The sequence below is a fragment of the Mobula hypostoma genome, chromosome 3, assembly GCF_963921235.1.
Source record: "Mobula hypostoma chromosome 3, sMobHyp1.1, whole genome shotgun sequence".
Taxonomy (NCBI): Eukaryota; Metazoa; Chordata; class Chondrichthyes; order Myliobatiformes; family Myliobatidae; genus Mobula; species Mobula hypostoma.
In genome coordinates, this window is record NC_086099.1 from 223,674,651 (window position 1) to 223,699,503 (window position 24,853).

A 24,853-nucleotide genomic window follows, 5' to 3' on the forward strand; every position below is an offset into this window, starting at 1 on the left:
CATCCCTGAACACACAATACATCAAACCTTGAAGTGGATGGACCGCAGCAACAGAAGACCACACCAGCTTCCACTCCAGTACTTAGTAAAATGGCCTCTGAGTGTATGATGTCCTGATGAAGAGTCTTGGCCCAAAACGTCGACTGTTTACTCTTTTCCACAGATGCCGTCTGGCATTTTGCGTGTGTTGCTCAAAAACAGTAATTCTGGATTATTTCCTGAGCTACATGTAAAACAACATAGAGCATTACAGGACAGTACAGGCCCTTCAGTCCATGATGTTGTGCTGACCTTTCAAGCTACTTTGAGATCAATGTAACACTTCTCTCCTGCATAACCCTCCATTTTTCTATTATCCATGTGCCTATCTGAGTCTCTTAAATGCCCCGAATGTATCTGACTCTACCATCACTCATCTACCCACATACCCTCCAATCTGTGTAAAAAGCTTAATTCTGATATTTCCTCTTATTTTCTCCTAATCACTTTAAAATTATGCCCCCTTGTATTAGCCCTTACCATCCTGGGGAAAAGTCTCTGTCTATCCACTCAGTCTATGCCTCCTATATTCTTGTACACTCTGTCAAGGCACCTCTCGTCCTCCTTTGCCCCAAAGAGAAAAGCCCTAGCTCGCTCAACCTAACTTCATAAGACATGGACACAAGTAGACTCAAAATAACAAATTCCATGACATACTGTATGTTAGTGAAAATAAACCTGATTCTGTAATGAATAAGCAGAGCTTACCTTGACAATTTGATTTTTGTAACAGTTCTTCTCTCTCTTTACTGAATATTGAAAGTCCTAGATAGAGTGGATGTGGAGAGGATGTTTTCAACACTGGGAGAGTCGAGGACCAAAGGGCACAGTCTCAGAATTGAATTACATCTCTTTAGAACAGAGTTGAGGAGGAATGTCTTTAGCGAGAGTGTGGTGAATCTGTGGAGTTCATTGCCACAGACGGCTGTGGAGACCAAGTCATTGGGTGTATTTAAAGTAGAGGTTGATATGTTCTTGATTAGTAAGGGTGTCAAAGGTTACAGGATGAAGGCAAGAGAATGGGATTGAAAGGGAAAATAACTCAGCCATGTTGGAATGATGGAGCAGACTCAATGGGCTGAATACCTAATTCTGTTCCATGTCTTATGGTTTTAAATTGTCACATCTATGGCATTTTCAAGACTCAAGATTCAAGATTCAAAAAACTTTATTGTCATTCTAACCGTACATCAGCTCTGCAGGGCAGAATGAGACAGCGTTTCTCAGGGGCAGTGCAATCATAACATAACAAATGCAACACCAAATAATAAACATAACAATAAATAGTAAAACACAACAGGCACATGTCAGTTAAAATCAGTTGTAAGTGTCCAGTGCAAGTTAAAAGTGTCCAAAGCAGAGTCAGGTAGAGCAGCTATTTAGCAGTCTGACTGCCTGTGGGAGGAAGCTGTTTAGTAGCCTTGTGGTTTTAGCTTTGATGCTCCTGTAACGTTTGCCTGATGGCAGAAGAACAAACAGTTCATGGAGAGGGTGTGAGGGGTCTTTAATGATGTACCGTGTCTTCTGGAGGCATCGACTCTGAAAGAGGTCTTGGACAGAAGGTAGGGAGACCCCAATAACCTTCTCAGCTCCCCTAACCACCCTCTGCAAGGCTTTTTTGTCGACAGGCACTGCAGCTGGAGTACCAGGTTGTCCAGTTGTCCAGAATGCGAATATCACCTAAGTACCAATCAGGCTGACAGGTGGTTGATGTTATAATGTAATCAGCAAACTCCCTTCTTATCTCCTGAAAAACCCATAACAGATTGGAACAGATTGGGAACTGTAATCGTTTTGTCGCCTTCCCACTCTTAACATAACTGGCCTTTAGCTTATTTTTTTTAAATGTGATGATATCATTTTGCAGTGGCCTAGCAAGAACCACATTTACTGTCTTTACTCTTGGAGACTGAAGTCCTTTTCCTGAAGTTTACAGAAACAATTTTTAAAACTTACACCTAAAATTACACAGCTGATGACTCAAACAATCAAATCCTTTTCTTTACAGATGTGGATAACCAAGGGAATTTCTCCCATTCACAAAATGGCCTGCAGTCGAAGTAACACTTTACAGTGTTAGCTGTAAGACTGGAGTTCAATTCCCTCTGCTGTCTATAAGGAGATTGTAGGTTCTCCCTGTGATGCATGGGTTTCTTTTGAGTGCTGAAATAAAGGTTAGGGCATGCTACAATGGCGCCAGAAGCATGGTGACACTTGTGGACTGCCCCAGCACATCCTGAGTGCTAACAACGCATTTCACTGTATGTTTCAATGTACATGGGAAAAATAAAGCTAATCTTTAAAATGATTCCATTGCTTCATCATACTGCAGCTTCAAGAAACCTGCGGTCCCCTTCCACCAACCTCAGCACAAAGCACCAGTCCTAAAAGATCTGAGTGTCAAAAGAATCAGACTCCCTCAAAATGCTCTTCAGCTTTTTGCTGGGCGCTGCATTAGAGCAGGTTTGGTGGTTTTCATTTTCTACTCCTTGTAGCCTGGTCACCACAATATGCTTACACAGGGGCATGACCAAGATTGGGAATTTATAACTGGAGAAATCTTGGACATTTGAATAGGTGCTTAGTGCAGAAAGACGTGGAGGAATACAGGGTGAATGAGATTAATGTAGGTCAACATCAAGGTCAAAATGGATGAGGGCTTTTTCTTTATCAGGATTTATGAGGATGCGGTCTGAATTAAAGGAGCATGTCTTATGAGGATACATTGAGTGAGCTAGGACTTTTCTTTTTGAACCGAAGGTGAATGAGAGGTGACTTGACAGAAGCGTACAAGATAATTAGGGATATACAGTAGATCAAGTGGACAGCCAGAGAACTTTTCCCAGGGCGGAAATGGCTAATACAAGAGGGCATAATTTTAAGGTTATTGGGGGAAAGTACAGGGGGGATATCAGAGCTAGGTTTTCTACACAGAAAGTGGTCGGTACGTAGAATGCACTGCCACGGTTGGTGATAGACGCAGATACAATAGTGGCATTTAAGAGACTCTTAGATAGGCACATGGATAAAAGAAAACTGGAGGGCTATGTGGGAGGGAATGGTGAAATTGTTCTTGGAGTAGGTTAAAATGTCAGCCCAACATCATGGGCTAAAGGGCCTGTACTGGGTTATTCAATGTTCTGTTACCTATGTTTTATGATCTATGTTCTAAGTTCTAGCTTCTTAGTTGTACATAGTAAGTTCTACATTCTAAGTGCTACTCTGATTTTATGGATTTTGGAAAGTTCAAAGGAGATTCAAGAGGGAATACAACATCGATCAGTTTTCCTATCAGTAAAATACAAACCTGCGGTCAAAATAATTCAGTGAGTCCTAAGCTTCTTCTCTTCGTCTTCCCTGAAGGTAGTGGATGCTTAGATTTAGATTTAAGAGGGGAAACATTTTACACAGATAAATGGACAGAAAAGGTTTAGAGAAATTTGGGCCAAAAATAAGTAAATGGGACTAGCTTGGATAGACATCTTAGTCAGCATGGACCAGTTGGGCAGCAGGGCTTGTCTCCATACTCTATAAATCTGTGAGTTTGAGAACACTCACAGCTCTGAGCAATAGAGCTTCTGGCACTCAGGAGAAGTAGAAACACATTTATTATCACTGTTGTTCTGTAGCAGCAGTGCAATGAAAAACATAAAGAGTCGATGAATTACAAAAATATAGATAGTTTTAGAAAAAGGAATAATGAGGTGTGTTAATTGGTTCATGAACCAAATCTAATGGCGGAAGGGAATAAACTGTCCGTGAATCGGAACAACATTTATGGAAAGAAACAAACAGTCGATGCTTCGGGCCAAGACCCTTCATCAGGACTGGAAAAGAAGGGGGAAGATGCCAGAATAAGAAGGTGGGAGTAGGGGGAGGAGGACAAGATAGAAGGTGATAGGTGAAGCCAGGTCGGCAGGGGAGAGTGGATGAAGTCAGAAGCTAGGAAGTGATTTGTGTAAAAGGTAAAGGGTTGGAGAAGAAGGAATCTGATAGGAGAGGAGAGTGGACCATGGGAGAAAGGGAAGGAGGAGGGGAACTGGGGGAGGTGACTGGCAGGTGAGGAGAAGAGATAAGAAGCCAGAGCGCAGAATCGAAGAAGAGGGAAGGAGAAGGGGGAATAAAGTACTGTGTTGGAGAAATCAATGTTCATGGTGGAATACGAGGAGTTGTTCCTCCAACCTGAGAGGAGCCTCATTGTGGCAGAAGAGGAGGCCATGGACCAACAAGTCAGAATGGGAATGCAGAGAGGAATTAAAATAGTTAGCCACCAGAAATCTCACTTTTTGTGGATGGAGCGGAGGTGCTCAACAAAGCTGTTCCCCGACCTGTATCAGGTCTCACCAATGAAGAGGAGCCTGCATCGGGAGATATTGTACCTCTGCTCTATCTCAAAAACTGGGATTTCCCAGTGGCTAAGCATTTCAATTCCATGCTCCACTCTCCTCTTCCATCAGGTTCCTTCTTCACAAGCCCTCTACAGTTAACACCTATCACCTCCCAGTTTCTTAAATCTTTCCCCCTCCGCCACCAATCTGGCTTCACCTATCACCTTCTAGCTTGTCCTCCTTCCTCTCCCCCCCACAAACCTTCTTATTGTGGCATCTTCCCCCTTCCTTTCCAGTCTTGATGAAGGGTCTCAGCCCAAAACGTCGACTGCTTATTCATTTCCACAGATGCTACCTGACCTGCTGAGTTCCTCCAGCATTTTGTATGTGTGTTCATATATCTGCCTAAATGCATCTTCATCATTGTTATTGCATGTGCTTCTACCACCTCCCCTGGCAATGCATTCCAGACAACTACCACTCCTGTGTAAAAAACTGCCTCGTGGACATCTCCAATTCACATTATTCTCTTATTGTGGAAAGCTAGTTGCACTAAGAAAAGAAACCTGTGCAAACAAATCTACATTGATCCTCAGGGTTCCCTTACACATCTTTCAGCTTCTGATATACTGAGTTGTATCTCAAAAGAACATCACAAAAAATGCACTCTGTGGCATAACATCAGTTCCTGAAGTTGTTCACTGGCACATGTGACTGAGTCCCAAGCATGAACTAATTAAATGCACAGGTATCATCAGCTTTCACATTTAGCCATTTAAAAAAATATATTTATTTACTGATACAACATTGTATCAGAGACTTACTGCCCACTGAGCCTAATCCACCCTATTAAACCTACGTGACCAATCTAACCTTCAGAACATAGGAGGAAACGGAAGCACCCAGAGGAACTACACACGGGGACAATATACCTACTCCTACAGACAGCGGCAGATTTGAACCTGGGTTACTGACAGTGTAATAGCTTTCCGTTAACTACCACGCTTACCATCAAATAGAGGAAGGCTGTGAGCCCAACTATTGGCGGCCAATATTAACCCTCAGCACATCCTAACCTAAAGATATTTCTGGCAACGTTTATCTGGTCCTTTATCATATGCAGTCCAACAACCAATATCAACCCTTACCAAATCCGGTTCTTCATCTTATGCATTCCAACAACCAAACAGAAACCAACCTTCTGTTCACTGAGTGGCAAGTTATCAGAAATTATTTTGGTAACGAGCTGTAGAAGGGCTTGGTTAGTTTGTGGAACGAGTACGTAACAGCAACTGCATACACATACCATAAAGAGCATACTGGAGCTCTTAATCTTACCTCTCCGTATCCTCTTTCCCGATGATCTGCTGGGCTTGTTTTGGCCGTGCTTGTTCTTGAGTCCGATCGGCCTCCAGCTCCTGCTCTAGTGAGGAGCTGGTACTCCCTTCTCTGCTGATGTTGCTACTGCGGCCAGGGCTGTTGTCGGCAGAAGCTCGGCTTGGTGAGTCAGTGTTCTGCTTTAATGTCTGCAGTTTGGCTAGCGGAATGATGTCACAGTTCTGAGGCCTGTGCCAGACTGTCCTCTGAGTGGTGGCATTGTAATAATAAAACCTAGAGGTGTTGGGATCAAAGAGCTCCCACCACTGATTCTCATTGGTACGCTTTATTCGGACTCCAGAAGGTGGATCCCAGACACATTCTCCAGTGATGAGGTTCGCGTACATACGCTCTCGAGTTCGAGGCTCAATGATCTCCACCCATTCCAACCTTAAAGATAAATGAAAGGTTTATTGCAGCATAGGTATACACACACACACACACAAAATGAAGAATCCCTCCCACCCTGCTCATAGACTGTTTGCCCCACTCCCATCGGGGAGGAAGCTACACAGCATCCATACCAGGACTGCCAGACTCAAAAACAGTTTCTTTCCCCAAGCAGTAAGGCTGATCAACACCTTCACCCACTAACTCCACCGCTACTTTATCATTTCCAGTCAGTCACCTAGCATCACACTATGGACATATAATCAATCTATGTATATAAGCTATTTTATACAGTATATTTATACTTATTGTGTTTTTATTATTATTGTGTTCTTTATCTTTTGTGCTGCATTGTATCTGGAGTAACAATTATTTAATTCTCCTTACACTTCTCATTAAGCAATCTTGAAAGTTGAATATACATGCCAATGTTCTTTAAAGCAAATGCTTTTTGCGAAATATATCACGTCTAGTGTGGCTGCAACCCCACTGTTAACGTTTATGCATGAAGACAACTCGAAATTCCAGATGGTGATGTAAATACCAGATCTCGTTGGATCACAAGCTCACATCAGGATCCTGATCGATCACAAGAAAGTGAGCACCAGAGCTTGAGAGATCATAATAGACCATAGTCTTAGAAACTGCAGCTCAGAAACAGGCCCTTTGGCCCATCTAGTCTGTGCCAAGCTGTTATTCTGCCTCACCCAATCGACCCACACCCGGATCATAGCCCTCCCATCCATATACCTACCCAAACCTCCCATCCATATACTTACCCAAACCTCCCATCCATATACCTACCCAAACCTTCCATCCATATACCTATCCAAACCTCCCATCCATATACCTACCCAAACCTCCCATCCATATACCTACCCAAACTTCCCATCCATATACCTACCCAAACCTCCCATTCAAAGTTCAAAGTACATACATGTCACCATATACTACCCTGAGATTCATTTTCTACAGGCATTCACAACAGAACAAAGAAATACAATAGAATCAGTTGAGTACTACACACAAACAGCCAATGTGCAAAAGAAGACAAACTACGTAAATTCGAAAATAGACAGATAGATATGTAATATTGAGAACATGAGTTGCAGAGTCCATGAAAGTGAGTCCATAGGTTGTGGAACCTGTTCAGTGTTGAGGTGAGTGAAGTTCTCAATGTACCCGTCCTGAATAACAATATTAAAATAGATGAACCTTCATGGATACAATAACTTTTCAGCATAGCCTGTCACCTCTATACTGATGTGCTTTCTTCACGAGCTATTTAAACTTAATCCTGTTCTGCTTGCTCCCTAAAGACATCAGTATTCCCTTAAGTAATGCTTTAGTTCTATTAATCTATGGATTCAGCTAAATCAAGAAGGACATAAGGAACACGAGTGGGTCAGAGAGCAAGTTGGATCTGCTCTGCCAGCCAATAGATCATACTGATTTGATCCCTGCCTCAGCTCTCCTCTCTCTAACCTTCAACTCTCCTATTAACCAAAGAGTGTGTGATCTCAGCCTTGAATATATTTAACGATTCAGACTCAAATGGCTTTTTTTTAGCAGAGAAATCGACACAGTCACAACCTTGCAGAAACGTAGCAGGACAACATCCCTTACACCATCAATCTACAGACCACGACACTCAGGGACTTGGGCTATATTATTTTTTTGTGTGACTGTATGTTTTATTGCTACATGTGCTTTGTGCTATGTGTGACTGTTGGTACTGAGTTTTACACCTTGGCCTGTGGAACACAATTTAGTTTGGCTGCATTTGTGTGTATGGTTGAATGACAATTAAACTTGAACTTGAGATGAAATTCTCCTGCATCTCAGATTTAAATGGGTCGCCCTATACCCTGAAACTCTGCACACCAATTTGCCTCCCCTCTGCCCTCTGCAACCTGCCACTCCCCACCCACCCCAACATCCAGCAGTTATACATTTCCCTGGAAGGAGATGCATTTGCTCAGAATCCTCTAATGCTGCATAGTCTTCTACGGTGGCATGGTAACGTAGCGGTTAGTGTAACACTATTAAAGCACAAGTGAGCAGGGTTGAACTCTCATGGCTGTTTGCAATGAATTTGTATGTTCTCTCCATGACTGTGTGGAATTCCTCTGGATGCTCCTGTTTCCTCCTGCATTCCAAAGATGTACGGGTTAGGGTTGTGAGTTGTGGGCATACTATGTTGGTGCAGGAAGCATGGAAACTCTTCCGGGCTGCCCCCAGAACAATCATTGTTGATTTGATTTGACACAAACAACACATTTCACTGTATGTTTCATGCACATATGACCAATAAAGCTAATTGCTAATTAATTAGATATGCTAACTAAAGTGGAGATTTTTGAGCATACTTTTGAAGGTAGTCAGAGTTGGAAGTCTCTGTAATGACTACCCATATTCAAACCTAATGGCTATGAGGGCTTCTACAATGTGCTAAAGCTTGTAAGCAAGAGCACAACCCTCTTAAACTGCTTTCACAGTATTATGTGATTTATTAGAAGCCTTTACAAAACATTTTTGTCTTGAATCATTGCAAAGCAAAACTCATGTAAGGTAGTTTTGACAAGAGGAATCAGTATGATAGAGCTGAGGATGAGCCAACAGGTTTACAAGTAGATGATGGGTGTAATATGAATGTAAGGAAGGAAAGGTTAATGATTGGGTACAAATGCAGACAGAGCAAAGAGTCAAATTGTACCACAGAGGCAGAATTCAAAAGGATGAAGTATGCAGGACTGAAGGTGCTGTATTTAAATGTACGTAATATGTAGAATAAGATGGACGAACTCGTGGCACAATTAGAGATTGGTCAGTATGACATTGGCATCACTGAGTCGTGGCCGAAAGAAGGTCATAGTTGGGAGCTTAACATCAAAGGATGTAGTTTGTATCAAAAGGACAGGCAGGAAGGCATGGGCGCTGTGTGGCTCTGTTGGTCAGAGATAGAATTACATCTTTAGAAAGAGCTGACATAGGGTCAGAGAATGTTGAATCTTTGTGGGTGGAGTTAAGAAACTGCAAGGGTGGAAAAAAAACATTATGGGAATCATATATAGGCCTCCAAGTAGTAGCCAAAATGAGGGGTTGAGATTGCAAAGGGCGCTGGAAAGGGCATGTAATAAAAGTAATGTCACATTTGTAATGGTGCACTTCAATATGCAAGGGGATTGGGAAAATCAGGTTGGTGTCAGGTCGCAAGAGAGGAAGTTTGTTGAATGCCTACAAGATGACTTTTTAGAGCAGCTTGTGCTTGAGCCGACTCAGGGAAAGGGCCATCTTATATTGGGTGTTGTGTAATAATCCAGATTTTATTAGGAACTTAAGGTAAAGGGACCCTTAGGAGGCAGTGATCATAACATAATTGAATTCATATTGCAATTTGAGAGGGAGAAGCACAAATCAGATGTATCACTATCGCAATTGAAAGAAGGGAATTACAGAGGCTTGAGAGAGAGCTTGCCAGGTGGACTGGAGAGGGATACTGGTGGGGATGACGGCAGAACAGAGGTGCTTGATGTTTCCGGGAATAGTTCACAAGGCAGAGGATATATATGTCCCACAGAAGAAGTTGTTCTCAAATGGCAGGGGTAGGCAATCGTGGCTGACAAGGGAAGTTAAGGATAACATGAAAGTCAAAGAAAGGTAGCAAAAGTAAGTGGAAAGTTGGATGATTGGGAAGCTTTTAAAATCCAACAAAAAGGCAACTAAAGAAGCCATAAGAAGGGAAAAGATGAAATACAAGGAAAAACTAGCCAATAACATAAAACGCAAACACGAGGAAATCTGCAGATGCTGGAAATTCAAGCAACACACACAAAATGCTGGTGGAACGACTTCCAGGTGAGGCGACACTTCACCTGTGAGTCGACTGGGGTGATATACTGTGTCCGGTGCTCCCAGAGCGGCCTTCTATATATTGGTGAGACCCGACGCAGACCGGCAGACCGTTTCGCTGAATTACTACACTCTGTCCGCCAGAGAAAGCAGGATCTCCCAGTGGCCACACATTTTAATTCCACGCCCCATTCCCATTCTGATATGTCTATCCATGGCCTCCTCTACTGTAAAGATGAAGCCACACTCAGGTTAGAGGAACAACACCTTATATTCCCTCTGGGTAGCCTCCAACCTGATGGCATGAACATTGACTTCTCTAACTTGAGTTAATGTCCCTCCTTCCGTTCTTACCCCATTCTTTCTTTATCTATTTATTTATTTATTATTTTTCCCTTTCTCTCTCTGTCCCTCTTATAATAACTCCTTGCCTGCTCTCCATCTTCTTCTGGCACTCCCCTCCCCCTTTCTTTCTCCCTAGGCCTCCTGTCCCAAGATCCTCTCCCTTCTCCAGCCTTGTATCCCTTTTGCCAATCAACTTTCCAGCTCTTGGCTCTATCCCCTCCCCCTCCTGTCTTCTCCTATCATTTCAGATCTCCCCCTCCCCCTTTCAAATCTCTTACTATCTCTTCTTTCAGTTAGTCCTGATGAAGGGTCTCAGCCTGAAACGTCAACTGTGCTTCTTCCTATAGATGCTGTCTGGCCTGCTGCGTTCACCAGCATTTTGTGTGTGTTGCTCCAATAATATAAAGTAGGATACCAACATTTTTTTTTCAGTTAAATAAAGAGTAAAAGGGAGGTGAGAGTTGATATTAGACCATTGGAAAATGATGCTGGTGAAGTAGTAAAGAGAGACAAAGAAACGGCAGATGAACTTAATAAGTACTTTGCATCTGTCTTCATTGTGGAAGACAATAGTAGATGCATTGGTTATGATATTTCAAGAATCACTTGATTCTGACATGGTCCTGGAGGAATGGAAGATTCAAATGTCACTCCACTCTTTAAGAAGAAAGGAAATTCTAGGCCAGTTAGCCTAACCTCAGTGGTTGGGAAAATATTGGTGTCTATTATTAAGGATGAGGTTTTGAGGAACTTGGAGACTAATGATAAAATAAGACAAAGTCAGCCTATTGTCTGTAGAGGGAAATCTTGCCTGACAAATATGTTAAGAGTTCTTCGAGTAAGTAACAAGCAGGGTGGACAACGCAGAGGCAGTGGATGTCATTTACTTGGATTTTCAGAAGGCATTTGATAAGGTGCCGTACCTAAGGCTGCAAAACAAGATAAAATCCAGAGGCATTACAGGAAAGATACTAGCATGGACAGAGGAATGTCTGACAGGCAGGAGGCAGTGAGTGGGAATAAAGGGGGCTTTTTCTAGTTGACTGCCAGTAACTAGTGGTGTTCCTTGGCGGTCAGTATTGGGACTGCTACTTTTCACATTGTTTGTCAATGATTTCAGATAATGGAATTGATGGCTTTGTGGCAAAGTTTGCAAATGATAGGTAGAGGGGTAGGTAGTGTGCAGGAATGCCTATCGTGTCTGGTCTATCATTCCATCATGGCTGAATTGTTATCCCTCTCAATTCCATTCTCCTGCCTTCTTTCTGTAATCTTTAATGCCCTGACTAATCAAGAACCTATCAACCTGCACTTTAAATATAGCTAATGACTTGGCCTCCACAGCCGCCAATGCCAATGAATTCCACAGATTCACCACCCTATGGCCAAAGAAATTCCATCTGCTGTCTGGTCCTTGACTTTCCCACAAATAGAAAATTTCACTCCACGTCCACTCTATCTAGGCCTTTCAATAAACACTATTTCCAAATACAGAGTGCAAGTTGCTGGACTATGTCTATCAGGACCACATTAGAATACACACGAGACACAATTTCCCAAATGAACAATTTCTAATGTAATGCCTCACTAGCTGGGAATGCACTGGTGCATTCACAATGTTTCTCCAACCAACAGGTTTAACAGATGTAAAGTTTGGGGAGTGTTCTTGCACTCCACCAATAGATGAAGCTACGCACCTGGGCCAGGCATTAAGTCAATAAGTCAGTGCTCAGGGGTGGTAGGACGTTGGAGCAAATGTAAAAACAATAGTGAGATTAATGAAAGTAGTAAAGAGCCTGCTGGGTGAAAGGTAATGACGGTGCCTGCTGGGTGAAAGGTAATGACGGTTTCTGAACCTGGAGTTGAGAGGCTTGAAGCACCTGTACATCCTTCATGAAAGCAGCAGCAAGAAGCCAGCCTGGCCTAGGTGGTGGGCGTCCTTGATGATAGATGCTGCTTTCTTATGGCAGCGCTCCGTGTACATGTGCTCAGTGGGGAGGGCATTTCCTGTGACAGACTGGGCTGTATCCATACTTTTTGTACGCTTTCTTTCCCCTTTCCCCTTGTCTCTCCTATCCTATCCAGTGCGTACTGAAGCCGTGGTCACTTCTAAGAATTACACGTCCCTGAAGAGTTTCCATTTGTAGAACATCAGAAACCTCCCCACAGCACAGCTCAAGAAAATGCCAAACAAGATCTGACAATGCTCTACTTGAGAAGATATCAGAACAGGTGGACAAAGGTGGAAGCATTAGGAAATCTGACAGGAAGAAAGGCCTAGGGAGTACATTCATGGTTTAGAACCTTGGTAGCTGAAGTAGTGGAGTGAATAAAGCTGCTTACATGCCAGAGTTTGAAGTTAAAGAGCAAACAGGACAGTTTTAAGGCAAAAAGTTCTTGGAACTTTGTAATTATGTTTTGTAATTATTTTGTATGCAGCATCAATAATCTTCCAGAAAGATGGAATACAGACCAACCTACAATGGTGGATGTATATCCAAACATCATTTATGTGAACCAGGTGACCCTCAACACAGGTGCCCCTCAGGGCTGTGTCCTAACCCCTCCTTTACTATTTGTATACCTATGACTGTATCACCACTCACAGCTCCAATCTGCTAATTAAATTTGTTGACGATACTACAATGATTGGCCTAATCTCAAATAATAATGAGTCAACGTACAGAGAAGAATCCATCACCCTCACACAGTGACGTCAAGAAAACCTTTCCCCCAGTGTCGCAAAAACAAAGGAACTGCCTGGTCTACAGCATTATCATGGAAAAGGACAGAATCAGAGAGGACAGGAAAATTTTTAATTGGGGAAGGGCAAATTGTGAGGCTATAAGGCTAGAACTTGGTGGTGTGAATTGGGATGATGTTTTTGCAGGGAAATGTACTATGGACATGTGGTCAATGTTTAGAGATCTCTTGCAGGATGTTAGGGATGAATTTGTCCCGGTGAGGAAGATAAAGAATGGTAAGTTGAAGGAACCATGGGTGACAAGTGAGGTGGAAAATCTAGTCAGGTGGAAGAAGGCAGCATACATGAGGTTTAGGAAGCAAGGATCAGATGGGTCTATTGAGGAATATAGGGTAGCAACAAAGGAGCTTAAAAAGGGGCTGAGGAGAGCAAGAAGGGGGCATGAGAAGGCCTTGGCGAATAGGGTAAAGGAAAACCCCAAGGCATTCTTCAATTATGTGAAGAACAAAAGGATGACAGGAGTGAAGATAATTAGAGATAAAGGTGGGAAGATATGCCTGGAGGCTGTGGAAGTGAGCGAGGTCCTCAATGAATACTTCTCTTCAGTATTCACCAATGAGAGGGAACTTGATGACAGTGAGGACAATATGAGTGAGGTTGATGTTCTGGAGCATGTTGATATTAAGGAAGAGGAGGTGTTGGAGTTGTTAAAATACATTAGGACGGATAAATCCCTGGGGCCTGACGGAATATTCCCCAGGCTGCTCCACGAGATTGCTGAGCCTCTGGCTAGGATCTTTATGTCCTTGTTGTCCACGGGAATGGTACTGGAGGATTGGAGGGAGGCGAATGTTGTCCCCTTGTTCAAAATAGATAGTAGGGATAGTCCGGATAATTATAGACCAGTGAGCCTTATGTCTGTGGTGGGAAAGCTGTTGGAAAAGATTCTTAGAAATAGGATCTACAGGCATTTAGAGAATTATGGTCTGATCAGGGACAGTCAACATGGCTTTCTGAAGGGCAGATCGTGTCTAACAAGCCTGATAGAGTTCTTTGAAGAGGTGACCAGGCATATAGATGAGGATAATGCAGTGGACGTGATCTACATGGATTTTAGTAAGGCATTTGACAAGGTTCCACACGGTAGGTTTATTCAGAAAGTCAGAAGGCATGGGATCCAGGGACGTTTGTCCAGGTGGATTCAGAATTGGCTTGCCTGCAGAAGGCAGAGGGTGGTGGTGGAGGGAGTACATTCAGATTGAAGGGTTATGACTAGTGGTGTCCCACAAGGATTGGTTCTAGGACCTCTACTTTTCGTGATTTTTATTAACAACCTAGATGCGGAGGTAGAAGGGTGGGTTGGCAAGTTTGCATACGACACAAAGGTTGGTGGTGTGGATAGTGTAGAGGATTGTCGAAGATTGCAGAGAGACATTGATAGGATGCAGAAGTGGGCTGAGACATGGCAGATGGAGTTCAACTGGGAGATGTGTGACGTGGTACACTTTGGAAGGACAAACTCCAAGGCATAGTACAATGTAAATGGCAGGATACTTGGTATTGTGAAGGAGCAGAGGGATCTGGGGGTACATGTCCACTTAAGAAAGCTTATGGGGTGTTAGCTTTCATAAGTCGAGGGATAGAGTTTAACAGTCACGAGGTAGTGATGCAGCTCTATAAAACTGTGGTTAGGCCACACTTGGAGAACCGTGTCCAGTTCTGGTCGCCTCACCATAGGAAGGATGTGGAAGCATTGGAAAGGGTACAGAGGAGATTTACCAGGACGCTGCCTGGTTTAGAGAGTATGCATTATGATTAGAGATTGAGGGAGCTAAGGCTTTACTCTTTGGAGAGAAGGAGGATGAGAGGAGACATGATAGAGGTGTACAAGATATTAAGAGGAATAGATAGAGTGGACAACCAGCGCCTCTTCCCCAGGGCACCACTGCTCAATACAAGAGGACATGGCTTTAAAGTAAGGGGTGGGAAGTTCAAGGGGGATATTAGAGGAAGGTTTTTTACTCAGAGAGTGGTTGGTGTGTGGAATGCACTGCCTGAGTCAGTGGAGGAGGCAGATACACTAGTGAAATTTAAGAGACTACTAGACAGGTATATGGAGGAATTTAAGGTGGGGGGTTTATATGGGAGGCAGGGTTTAAGGGTCGGCACAACATTGTGGGTGAATGGCCTGTACTGTGCTGTACTATTCTATGTTCTATGTTCTAGCTGGTTGTGGACTACAGGAGGAATGGAGACAGGCTAACCCCTATTGACAGCAATAGATCTGGGTTTAAGAGGGTGAACAGCTTTAAGGTCCTCAGCATAAATATCACCAAGGATCTCTCATGATGGGGAAAGAACAGTGAGGGCTAATAACTAGTAAATAGGGATGTGGATTGCACTACTGTGGTAAGAGGGAACCTTAGACAAAGCTTGGAACTAGAGACATGGAATGCAGCAGAGGCAACACTCACGTTTCAGTAACTTCAGTAATTATGTTATAGTGTGAACCCATTGTTGTGATGGAAAATTGGATTTGTTGTTTGACCTGTAGACAATCATTTTATTCTGTAATCAGGACCTAGTGTGTTACTTAATTAAGTATTTTGGCAACCACTATTCTGTTATCAAAATGTCATTTTATTGGTAATCTCATCACTGAGAATGTAAAAGCTATACCGAACTCATGCTCAGGTAAATCAGCTTTGACTGAACGCACAACCTCCTTACAGACAACAGAAGGAATTGAACTCGAGTTGCTGGCACTGTAATAGCACCATATAACACGACACTACCAAGCCGCCCCATTATTACTGACTCTTTGTAACTGTCATACTTTTTGGAACCGTAGCTTCTTAGTTTTTCTGCAGCAGATATCATGCCACTTGAATCTGGCTACTTTACACTGGGATGTTGTTCTCTCTAGTCTGAGTATGTGACAAACATGGCTTCATTTTCCTTGTTTTTTTTTCTTTGTTTTTCCTTTGTTCTTGTAACTCTTAATAAAATGGTCATAACCACCAAGTTTAATGCCTCATTCTTGACTTCTGAATAACCTGTGGATGAATATTGATCCAACAATATGAGAGAGACGATGTTGTGGGGTGGAGGGAAATATAGAGGGAGGAATGGGATTCCTCTTCTGGGAACCAACATGAAGGCAATAGGCTGAATAGGATTATTATGTTATTATAAGCATAAGAAAAATTAAAATCTTAACTTTAAAATGTACCAAGAGGACATGACATCAGAAGGTAAGATTAGAAATGGTATAATCTTATTGAAAAGTTGAGAAATGTTAAACAAACCGAGTCCCAGACAGGATTAAAGTCATTGGTCGTGATTGATTGCATTTTGATCCATGCATTTTAAAATATCTAGGGAAGAGATGGTGGAGGTACAATTAAATATATTTAATAATTCATTGGGAATTGGGCAACATCAAAGAATTAGCTGATAGACAACTATATTACCGTGTATTTGCAACAGGAATTAGAATGTGTCCAGGAAATACATAGAGCCTTAGTAACTGTATCACTATACCCAGCAAGGTAGATCACCTCACCGAGGATCTGCAATAGAAAACATACTGAGCTGGGATCAAAAGGTGGAAAATTAATCTTAAGCCAGTATCAAATATTACCTAGACTACATAAGGTAATAACAGATAATATTGATTGCTATATTATTTACAAGGATGTCGTCTGGATTGGGGAGCATGCCTTATGAGAATAGGTTGAGTGAACTCGGCCTTTTCTCCTTGGAGCGACGGAGGATGAGAGGTGAACTGATAGAGGTGTATAAGATGATGAGAGGCATTGATCGTGTGGATAGTCAGGGGCTTTTCCCCAGGGCTGAAATGGCTAGCACGAGAGGGCATAGTTTTAAGGTGCTTGGAAGTAGGTACAGAGGAGATGTCTGCTAAGTTATTTTTTAATGCAGAGGGGGTGAGTGTGTGGAATGGGCTGCCGGTGGCGGTGGTGGAGGCAGAAACGATAGGGTCTTTTAAGAGACTCCTGGATGGCTACATGGAGCTTAGAAAAATAGAGGGCTATGGGTAAGCCTAGGTAGTTCTAAGGTAAGAACATGTTTGGCACAGCTTTGTGGGCCGAAAGGCCTGTATTGTGCTGTAGGTTTTCTATGTTTCTATTATAGGGTCATAAAAAAGGTTTTTGGCACATTGGCCTTTATAAATCAAAGTACTGAGTACAGGAGTTGGGATATTATGTTGAAGTTGTCTAAGTTATTGATGAGACCTAACTTGAAGAATTGTGTGCTGTTTCGGTCACCTACCAACAGGAAAGATGTAAACAGGATTGAAAGAGTGCACAGAAAGTTTACAAGGATCTTGCCAGGACTTGAAGAGCTAAGTATAGGGAAAGGTTAAATAGGTTATACTTTATTTGCAAGAGCATTGGAGAGTGAGGGGAAATTTGATAGAGGTATACAAAATTATGAGAGATAGGGTAAATGCGCGCAGGTTTTTTACACTGAGGTTAGATGAAACTGGAACTAGAGGTCATGGATTAAAGGTAGAATATTTAAGGGGAACCTGAAGGGAAAACTTCTTTACTCAGAGGGTGGTGAGAGTGTGGAAGAAGCTACCAGTGGAAGTAGTGGATGCAGGTTAGATTTCCACATTTAAAAGAAATTTGGATAAGTATGACTGGGAGGGATATGAAGGGCTATGGTCCAGGTGTAAGTCGATGGGACTAGGAAGATGAATAGTTTGGCATGGACAAGATGGCCAAAGGTCCTGTTTCTGTGCTGTAGTGTTCTATGAATCTATGACTCTAGAAAAATAGATGCATAGAGAGGGAGCAAACAAAAAATGGGAAGCATAATCATTTGGATAGGATGAACAGGGTGGGTCTATTTTCTCAGGGATAGGGAATCAAAAACAAGAGCACATAATGAGAGGGGAGGTTAAGAGACTTGAAAGTCAAGTTGTTCACATGGAGGGCATTACAGATAGGGAGCAAGCTGCCAGAGAAAGTAATTAAAGTATGTACTACAACAACTTTTAAATAGCGTATGGAGAATTACATGGATTGGAGAGGTTTAGAGGGATAGGGGCCAAATACGAGCAATAGAACTAACTCAAGTAGGCACCTTGGACAGCATGTATGAGTTAGGCTCACCCCTTAATTAACCCCTGCTGAATGATCAACCCCAGTCTCTCCAGGTTAATAATGGTAGATTAATTCTGTCCCTCAGAATTTTTTTCAATAATTTCCCTATGACTTACAAAGCTACAATCCCTAAAACAAAGGACAGATACAAATTGTCACTAAAAGAAATTCCAAAAAAACTCCTTGAATGGTGAACATGTGGAACTTGCCACGATTGGAGTGGCTTAACAAATGGTATTGCTATCTCTTAGAATCTTAAGAGTAGTACAGCATGAAATATTAGATTTTGAGAGGACAGAATATAAAAGCAAGGATATAATGCTGAGGCTTTACATGGCAATGGTCACACTGCACTTGGGGTATTGTGAGCGGCTCTGGGCCCCTTATCTAAGAATGGATGAGCTGGCATTGGAGAGAGTTTAGAGGAGGTTCAAGAGAATTACCTCGGAAATGAAAGGATTAACGTATTTGGAGTGATTGATGGCTCTGGGCCTGTACTTGCTGGAGTTTAGAAGACTGAGGGGAGATCTCACTGAACCTTAATGAATATTGAAAGATCTAGATAGAGTGGATGCGGAGAGGACACTTTCAACAGTGGGAAAGGATTGGACTGGAAGGCACAGGCTCAGAATGCAGAAGCTAGGTGATTGGAAATATTTAAAGCAGAAGTTGATAGGTTCTTCGTTAGTAAGGGCATCAAAGATTATGGGGAGAGGGCAGGAGAATGCAGTTCAGAGGGATAATAAATCAGCCATGATGGAATGACAGAACAGACCCAATGGGCCAAATGGCCTAACTCTGCTCCACATTTTATGGTTTTATGGAAGCGACAGCACTGACCCCTGCTGTATCCCACGATTAGTCCTGAAATTTACTCATTTAATTGTACTGGAACATGCTGCCCGGGAAAGTAGTGGGAGCAGATACAAAAGCAAAATTTATAAGGCCTTGAGCAGACAGGGAATGAAGGGATATGGGTCATATGCAGCCAGATATGGCATGCAAGGTAGTCAGCACAGGCATGATGGGCTGAAGAGCTTGTTCATATTATAATGTTCTATGTTCTCTGCCTCTCCACTGTGCCAATTCTTGGCCTGTATAATATCTTTAGGCTGAATGCCATGAACTCCTACTTTGTTCAAAAACCTTTCATGTGGTACATTCTTTTGAAAATCTAAATTCCAAATATTAGACAAATTCTATGCAACTTTATTCATACATCTATAAACTTCTATTGGGTGACCTTTTAGTATTATCATTTTGAGAATATAATCATGCAAGCAGTATTTTTTATACAGGACAGTGGAGGCGAGGTCAGACAGATACTGCAGTATAATCCCTTTCTTTGCTTCACTGACAGCTGAGAGGAAAGAACGAATAACAGTGAACTCAGAGGGGTAGAATTTATCAGGGACAAAGGTAGTTTGGGCGGCCTTCTGAAATTAAAGAGACAAAGACATCTGTATTTAAGTGATATGCTAGGTTCTTGGGTGTTCCGTTTAGAATCTTAAACTTGTAATGATTACACTTACAAGGCATTGTAAAGTGAACAAAGTACATCATTTGAACATTGTACATTTGGAACACTCTCAGCTTTTCCAAACAGCACAACTGGAACAGCTGGCTGGTGCACAATGCTCACTATTGAAAGAGAATCAAAAAGTAAACCACACATTTAAAAACGTAATTGGGAAAATGTCACCCACATCAAACAATATCCTGATTTTTAACCAGTGTTATGTCAGAGAACACCGTTCTGTCCATTCTACCTGTGTCAGCTCTTAAAGAGTCATTCAAGCAGCTCTACTCTTTTCCAAAGGCACTGCAAGCATTTCTTTTTCAACAATTTATCTACTTCCACCATTAAATCTCCACCACCTATCTTTCCCCCTCTCACCTGGATCCACCTACCACAGTTTGTGCTCCTCCCCCTTCCCCACCCTTTTATTCTGACTTCTGCCGTCTTTCTTCCTATCTTCTTGATTTCTTTCTTTCTGATGAAGGATGCTGGCCCAAAAAGATGACTGTTCATTAGAGTGTAAAATTGTTATTTTTCTCGTGGTTTAACTTTTAATTGTAGAATGGCTGATTCTGTATTTTCGACAAGCTTCTTGGTTTTTCTGCAGCAGGAGTCACACCACTTGAACCTGAATATTTCATAGGCTACACACACAAAATGCTGGAGGAATTCAGGAGGCCAGGGAGCATCAATGGAAAAGAGTAAAGTCGACGTTTTGGGCCGAGCTGGAGAAAAAAGATGAGGTCAGAGGAGGAGGTGGGGGAGGGAAGGAAGAATTACAATGTGGTAGGTGAAACTGGGAGAAGGGGAAGGGTGAAGTAAAGAGCTGGGAAGTTGATGTGAAAGAGATAAAGGGCTGGAGAAGGGGGAATCTGATAGGAGAGGGCAGAATTCCAGGAAGGGGGAGGGAGCTGATGGGCAGGTAAGGAGATAACGTGTAAGAGGGAAACAGGAATGGGGAATGGTTGGAGGGGGGGAAGAATTACCAAAAGTTCGAGAAGTCAATGTTCATGCCATCAGGTTGGAGACTACCCAGACAGAATGTGTGGACAACGAAGTCACATAGGGAGCAATCCCTGCAGAAAGCAGAAAGTGGGAGGGAGGGAAAGATGTGCTTGGTGGTGGGATCCCTGAGGGATGGTGGAAGTTACGTAGAATTATGTGCTGGTCGTGGAGGTTAGTGGGGTGGTGGGTGCGGATGAGGAACCCTATTCCTGGTGGATAGCAGGAGGAGGGGGTGAGGGAAGACATGCAGATAAGGGCAGCGGTGATAGTGGAGGATTTCATAGGCTACCTCTTATTGCTGGAATGAGCTTCATCTCTTTACTTAAGTAATTTTTAGTATAGGATGACTACGATTTGCTTATGTTCATTCTTCTATTTTTCTCCTTCACTTTCTCACTCATCCTTACTACAAAGAGAGTTGGTTACAACATTGTGTGAACACCTTCAATAATTAAACGGCAATAGAACATTGACCAGTGCAGCACAGGAACCAGCCCTTCAGCCCACAATGTTGTGCTGACCCAATTAAATTAATAACCAAATGGCCAACTAAATTCATCTCTTCTGCTAACACAACATCCATAACCTTCCATTTTCCTCACATTCATGTGTCTATCTAAACATCTCTTAAAAGTCTCTAATGTTTCTGCCTCTACCACCACCCCAGGCAGCTCATTCCAGACACCCACCACTCTCTGTGTAAAAAAATTTACCCTTCACATCTCTTTTGAAATTACTCTTTCGAACCTCAGATGCATGCTTCACAACAAGATTTATGCCTCATAAATCTTCTGAAGAATATCACTGTATCCAATTTACCCCTTGACATTTTTTATACACTTGAAGAGCAGCCACCATTTTCTGTCCTCAATAACGCCATGTCTCTCCCTCTCAATATCCCTTGGAAAGTAGAATTTCTTTGACTTACAGTCCTTCCTTTTCACACATATGGAAACACTTAAAAAATATATTGTCTATATATTAAATGTAAATATAGCCAATATTTACCATTGTGAACCAGATCCCCAGCTATGGTTAAGCAGCCTCACAACCTTGTCAGCAGCCTCGGGAGAGACAAAGGCTGTGGGAGTAAACCCATGCAAAAAATCCGGATGGTGCCCCTAATGCAGCTGGACGACACTGAACATCCTTCCGACAGTCCCTGCAGCCAAGCTGGTGCTAAACGCATTACTTCATAGAACACAGAACATAGAATAGTACAGCACAGTACAGGCCCTTCGGCCCACAATGTTGTGACGACCCTCAAACCCTGCCTCCCATATAAGCCCCCACCTTAAATTCCTCCATATACCGGTCAAGTAGTCTCTTAAACTTCACTAGTGTATCTGCCTCCACCACTCAGGCAGTGCATTCCATGCACCAACCACTCTCTGAGTAAAAAACCTTCCCCTAAAATCCCCCTTGAACTTCCCACCCCTTACCTTAAAGCCATGTCCTCTTGTATTGAGCAGTGGTGCCCTGGGGAAGAGGCGCTGGCTATCCACTCTATCTATTCCTCTTATTATCTTGTACACCTCTATCATGTCTCCTCTCATCCTCCTTCTCTCCAAAGAGTAAAGCCCTAGCTCCCTTAATCTCTGATCATAATGCATACTTTCTAAACCAGGCAGCATCCTGGTAAATCTCCTCTGTACCATTTCCAATGCTTCCACATCCTTCCTATAGTGAGGTGACCAGAACTGGACACAATACTCCAAGTGTGGCCTAACCAGAGTTTCATAGAGCTGCATCATTACATCGCGATTCTTAAACTCTATCCCTCAACTTATGAAAGCTAACACCCCATAAGCTTTCTTAACTACCCTATCTACCTGTGAGGCAACTTTCAGGGATCTGTGGACATGTACCCCCAGATCCCTCTGCTCCTCCACACTACCAAGTATCCTGCCATTTACTTTGTACTCTGCCTTGGAGTTTGTCTTTCCAAAGTGTACCACCTCACATTTCTCCGGGTTGAACTCCATCTGCCACTTCTCAGCCCACTTCTGCATCCTATCAATGTCTCTCTGCAATCTTCGACAATCCTCTACACTATCTACAACACCACCAACCTTTGTGTCGTCTGCAAACTTGCCAACCCACCCTTCTACCCCCACATCCAGGTCGTTAATAAAAATCACGAAAAGTAGAGGTCCCAGAACAGATCCTTGTGGGACACCACTAGTCACAATCCTCCAATCTGAATGTACTCCCTCCACCACCACCTTCTGCCTTCTGCAGGCAAGCCAATTCTGAATCCACCTGGCCAAACTTCCCTGCATCCCATGCCTTCTGACCTTCTGAATAAGCCTACCGTGTGGAACCTTGTCAAATGCCTTACTAAAATCCATATAGATTGCATCCACTGCACTACCCTCATCTATATGCCTGGTCACCTCCTCAAAGAACTCTATCAGGCTTGTTAGACACAATCTGCCCTTCACAAAGCCATGCTGAATGTCCCTGATCAGACCATGATTCTCTAAATGCCCATAGATCCTATCTCTAAGAATCTTTTCCAACAGCTTTCCCACCACAGACGTAAGGCTCACTGGTCTATAATTACCTGAACTATCCCTACTACCTTTTTTGAACAAGGGGACAACATTCGCCTCCCTCCAATCCCCCGGAACCATGCCCATGGGCAACGAGGACATAAAGATCCTAGCCAGAGGCTCAGCAATCTCTTCCCTTGCCTTGTGGAGCAGCCTGAGGAATATTCCATCAGGCCCTGGGGACTTATCCATCCTAATGTATTTTAACAACTCCAACACCTCCTCTTCCTTAATATCAACATGCTCCAGAACATCAACCTCACTCATTTTGTCCTCACCATCATCAAGTTCCCTCTCATTGGTGAATACCGAAGAGAAGAATTCATTGAGGACCTCGCTCACTTCCACAGCCTCCAGGCACATCTTCCCACCTTTATCTCTAATCGGTCCTACCTTCACTCCTGTCATCTTTTGGTTCTTCACATAATTGAAGAATGCCTTGGGGTTTTCCTTTACCCTACTTGCCAAGGCCTTCTCATGCCCCCTTCTTGCTCTTCTCAGCCCCTTCTTAAGCTCCTTTCTTGCTTCCCTATATTCCTCAATAGACCCATCTGATCCTTGCTTCCTAAACCTCATGTATACTGCCTTCTTCCACCTGACTTGTCACCCATGGTTCCTTCACCCTACCATTCTTTATCTTCCTCACTGGAACAAATTTATCCCTAACATCCTGCAAGAGATCTCTAAACACCGATCACATGTCCGTAGTACATTTCCCTGCAAAAACATCATCCCAATTCACACCTCCAACGGGACCCCACCACTAAGCACATCTTTCCCTCCCGCCCTCTCTCTGCTTTCCACAGGGATCGCTCCCTACGCGACTCCCTTGTCCATTCGTCCCCCCCATCCCTCCCCACCGATCACCCTCCTGGGACTTATCCTTGTAAGCAGAACAAGTGCTACAGATGGCCTCACACTTCCTCCCTTACCACCATTCAGGGCCCCAGACAGTCCTTCCAAGTGAGGCAACACTGGGGTGATATACTGTGTCCGGTGCTCCCGATGTGGCCTTCTATATATTGGCGAGACCCGGCGCAGACTGGGAGATTTTGTTTCACTGAACACCTATGCTCTGTCTACCAGAGAAAGCAGGATCTCCCAGTGGCCACACATTTTTCTCATTCCCATTCTGATATGTCTATCCACGGCAGCCTCTACTGTAAAGATGAAGCCACACTCAGGTTGGAGGAACAACACCTTATATTCAATCTGGGTAGCCTCCAACCTGATGGCACGAACATTGACTTCTCTAACTTCCGCTAATGCCCCATCTCCCTCTCGTACCCCATCCGTTATTTATTTATATACACACATCCTTTCTCTCTCTCTCTCCTTTTTCTCCCTCTGTCCCTCTCACTATACACCTTGCCCATCCTCTGGGTTTCCCCCCCTCCCCCTTTTCTCTTTCCCTGGGCCTCCTGTCCCATGATCCTCTCATATCCCTTTTGCCAATCGACTGTCCAGCTCTTGGCTTCATCCCTCCCCCTCCTGTCTTCTCCTATCATTTTGGATCTCCCCCTCCCCCTCCCACTTTCAAATTTCTTACTAGCTCTTCTTTCAGTTAGTCCTGACGAAGGGTCTCGGCCGGAAATGTCGACTGTACC

General features: G+C 43.1%; 1 protein-coding gene across 16 annotated transcripts in view; it reads right to left on the reverse strand.

The window, feature by feature from the left end:
* arhgap39 (Rho GTPase activating protein 39) overlaps nucleotides 1–24,853 on the reverse strand; it is a 722,701-nt gene that overhangs the window by 410,950 nt on the left and 286,898 nt on the right. For all 16 annotated transcript variants that reach the window (XM_063044607.1, XM_063044609.1, XM_063044605.1 and 13 more), the window contains one exon: nucleotides 5,706–6,134. In XM_063044607.1, the coding sequence (XP_062900677.1) occupies nucleotides 5,706–6,134 (429 nt within the window). The remainder of the gene's footprint in view (nucleotides 1–5,705; nucleotides 6,135–24,853) is intronic.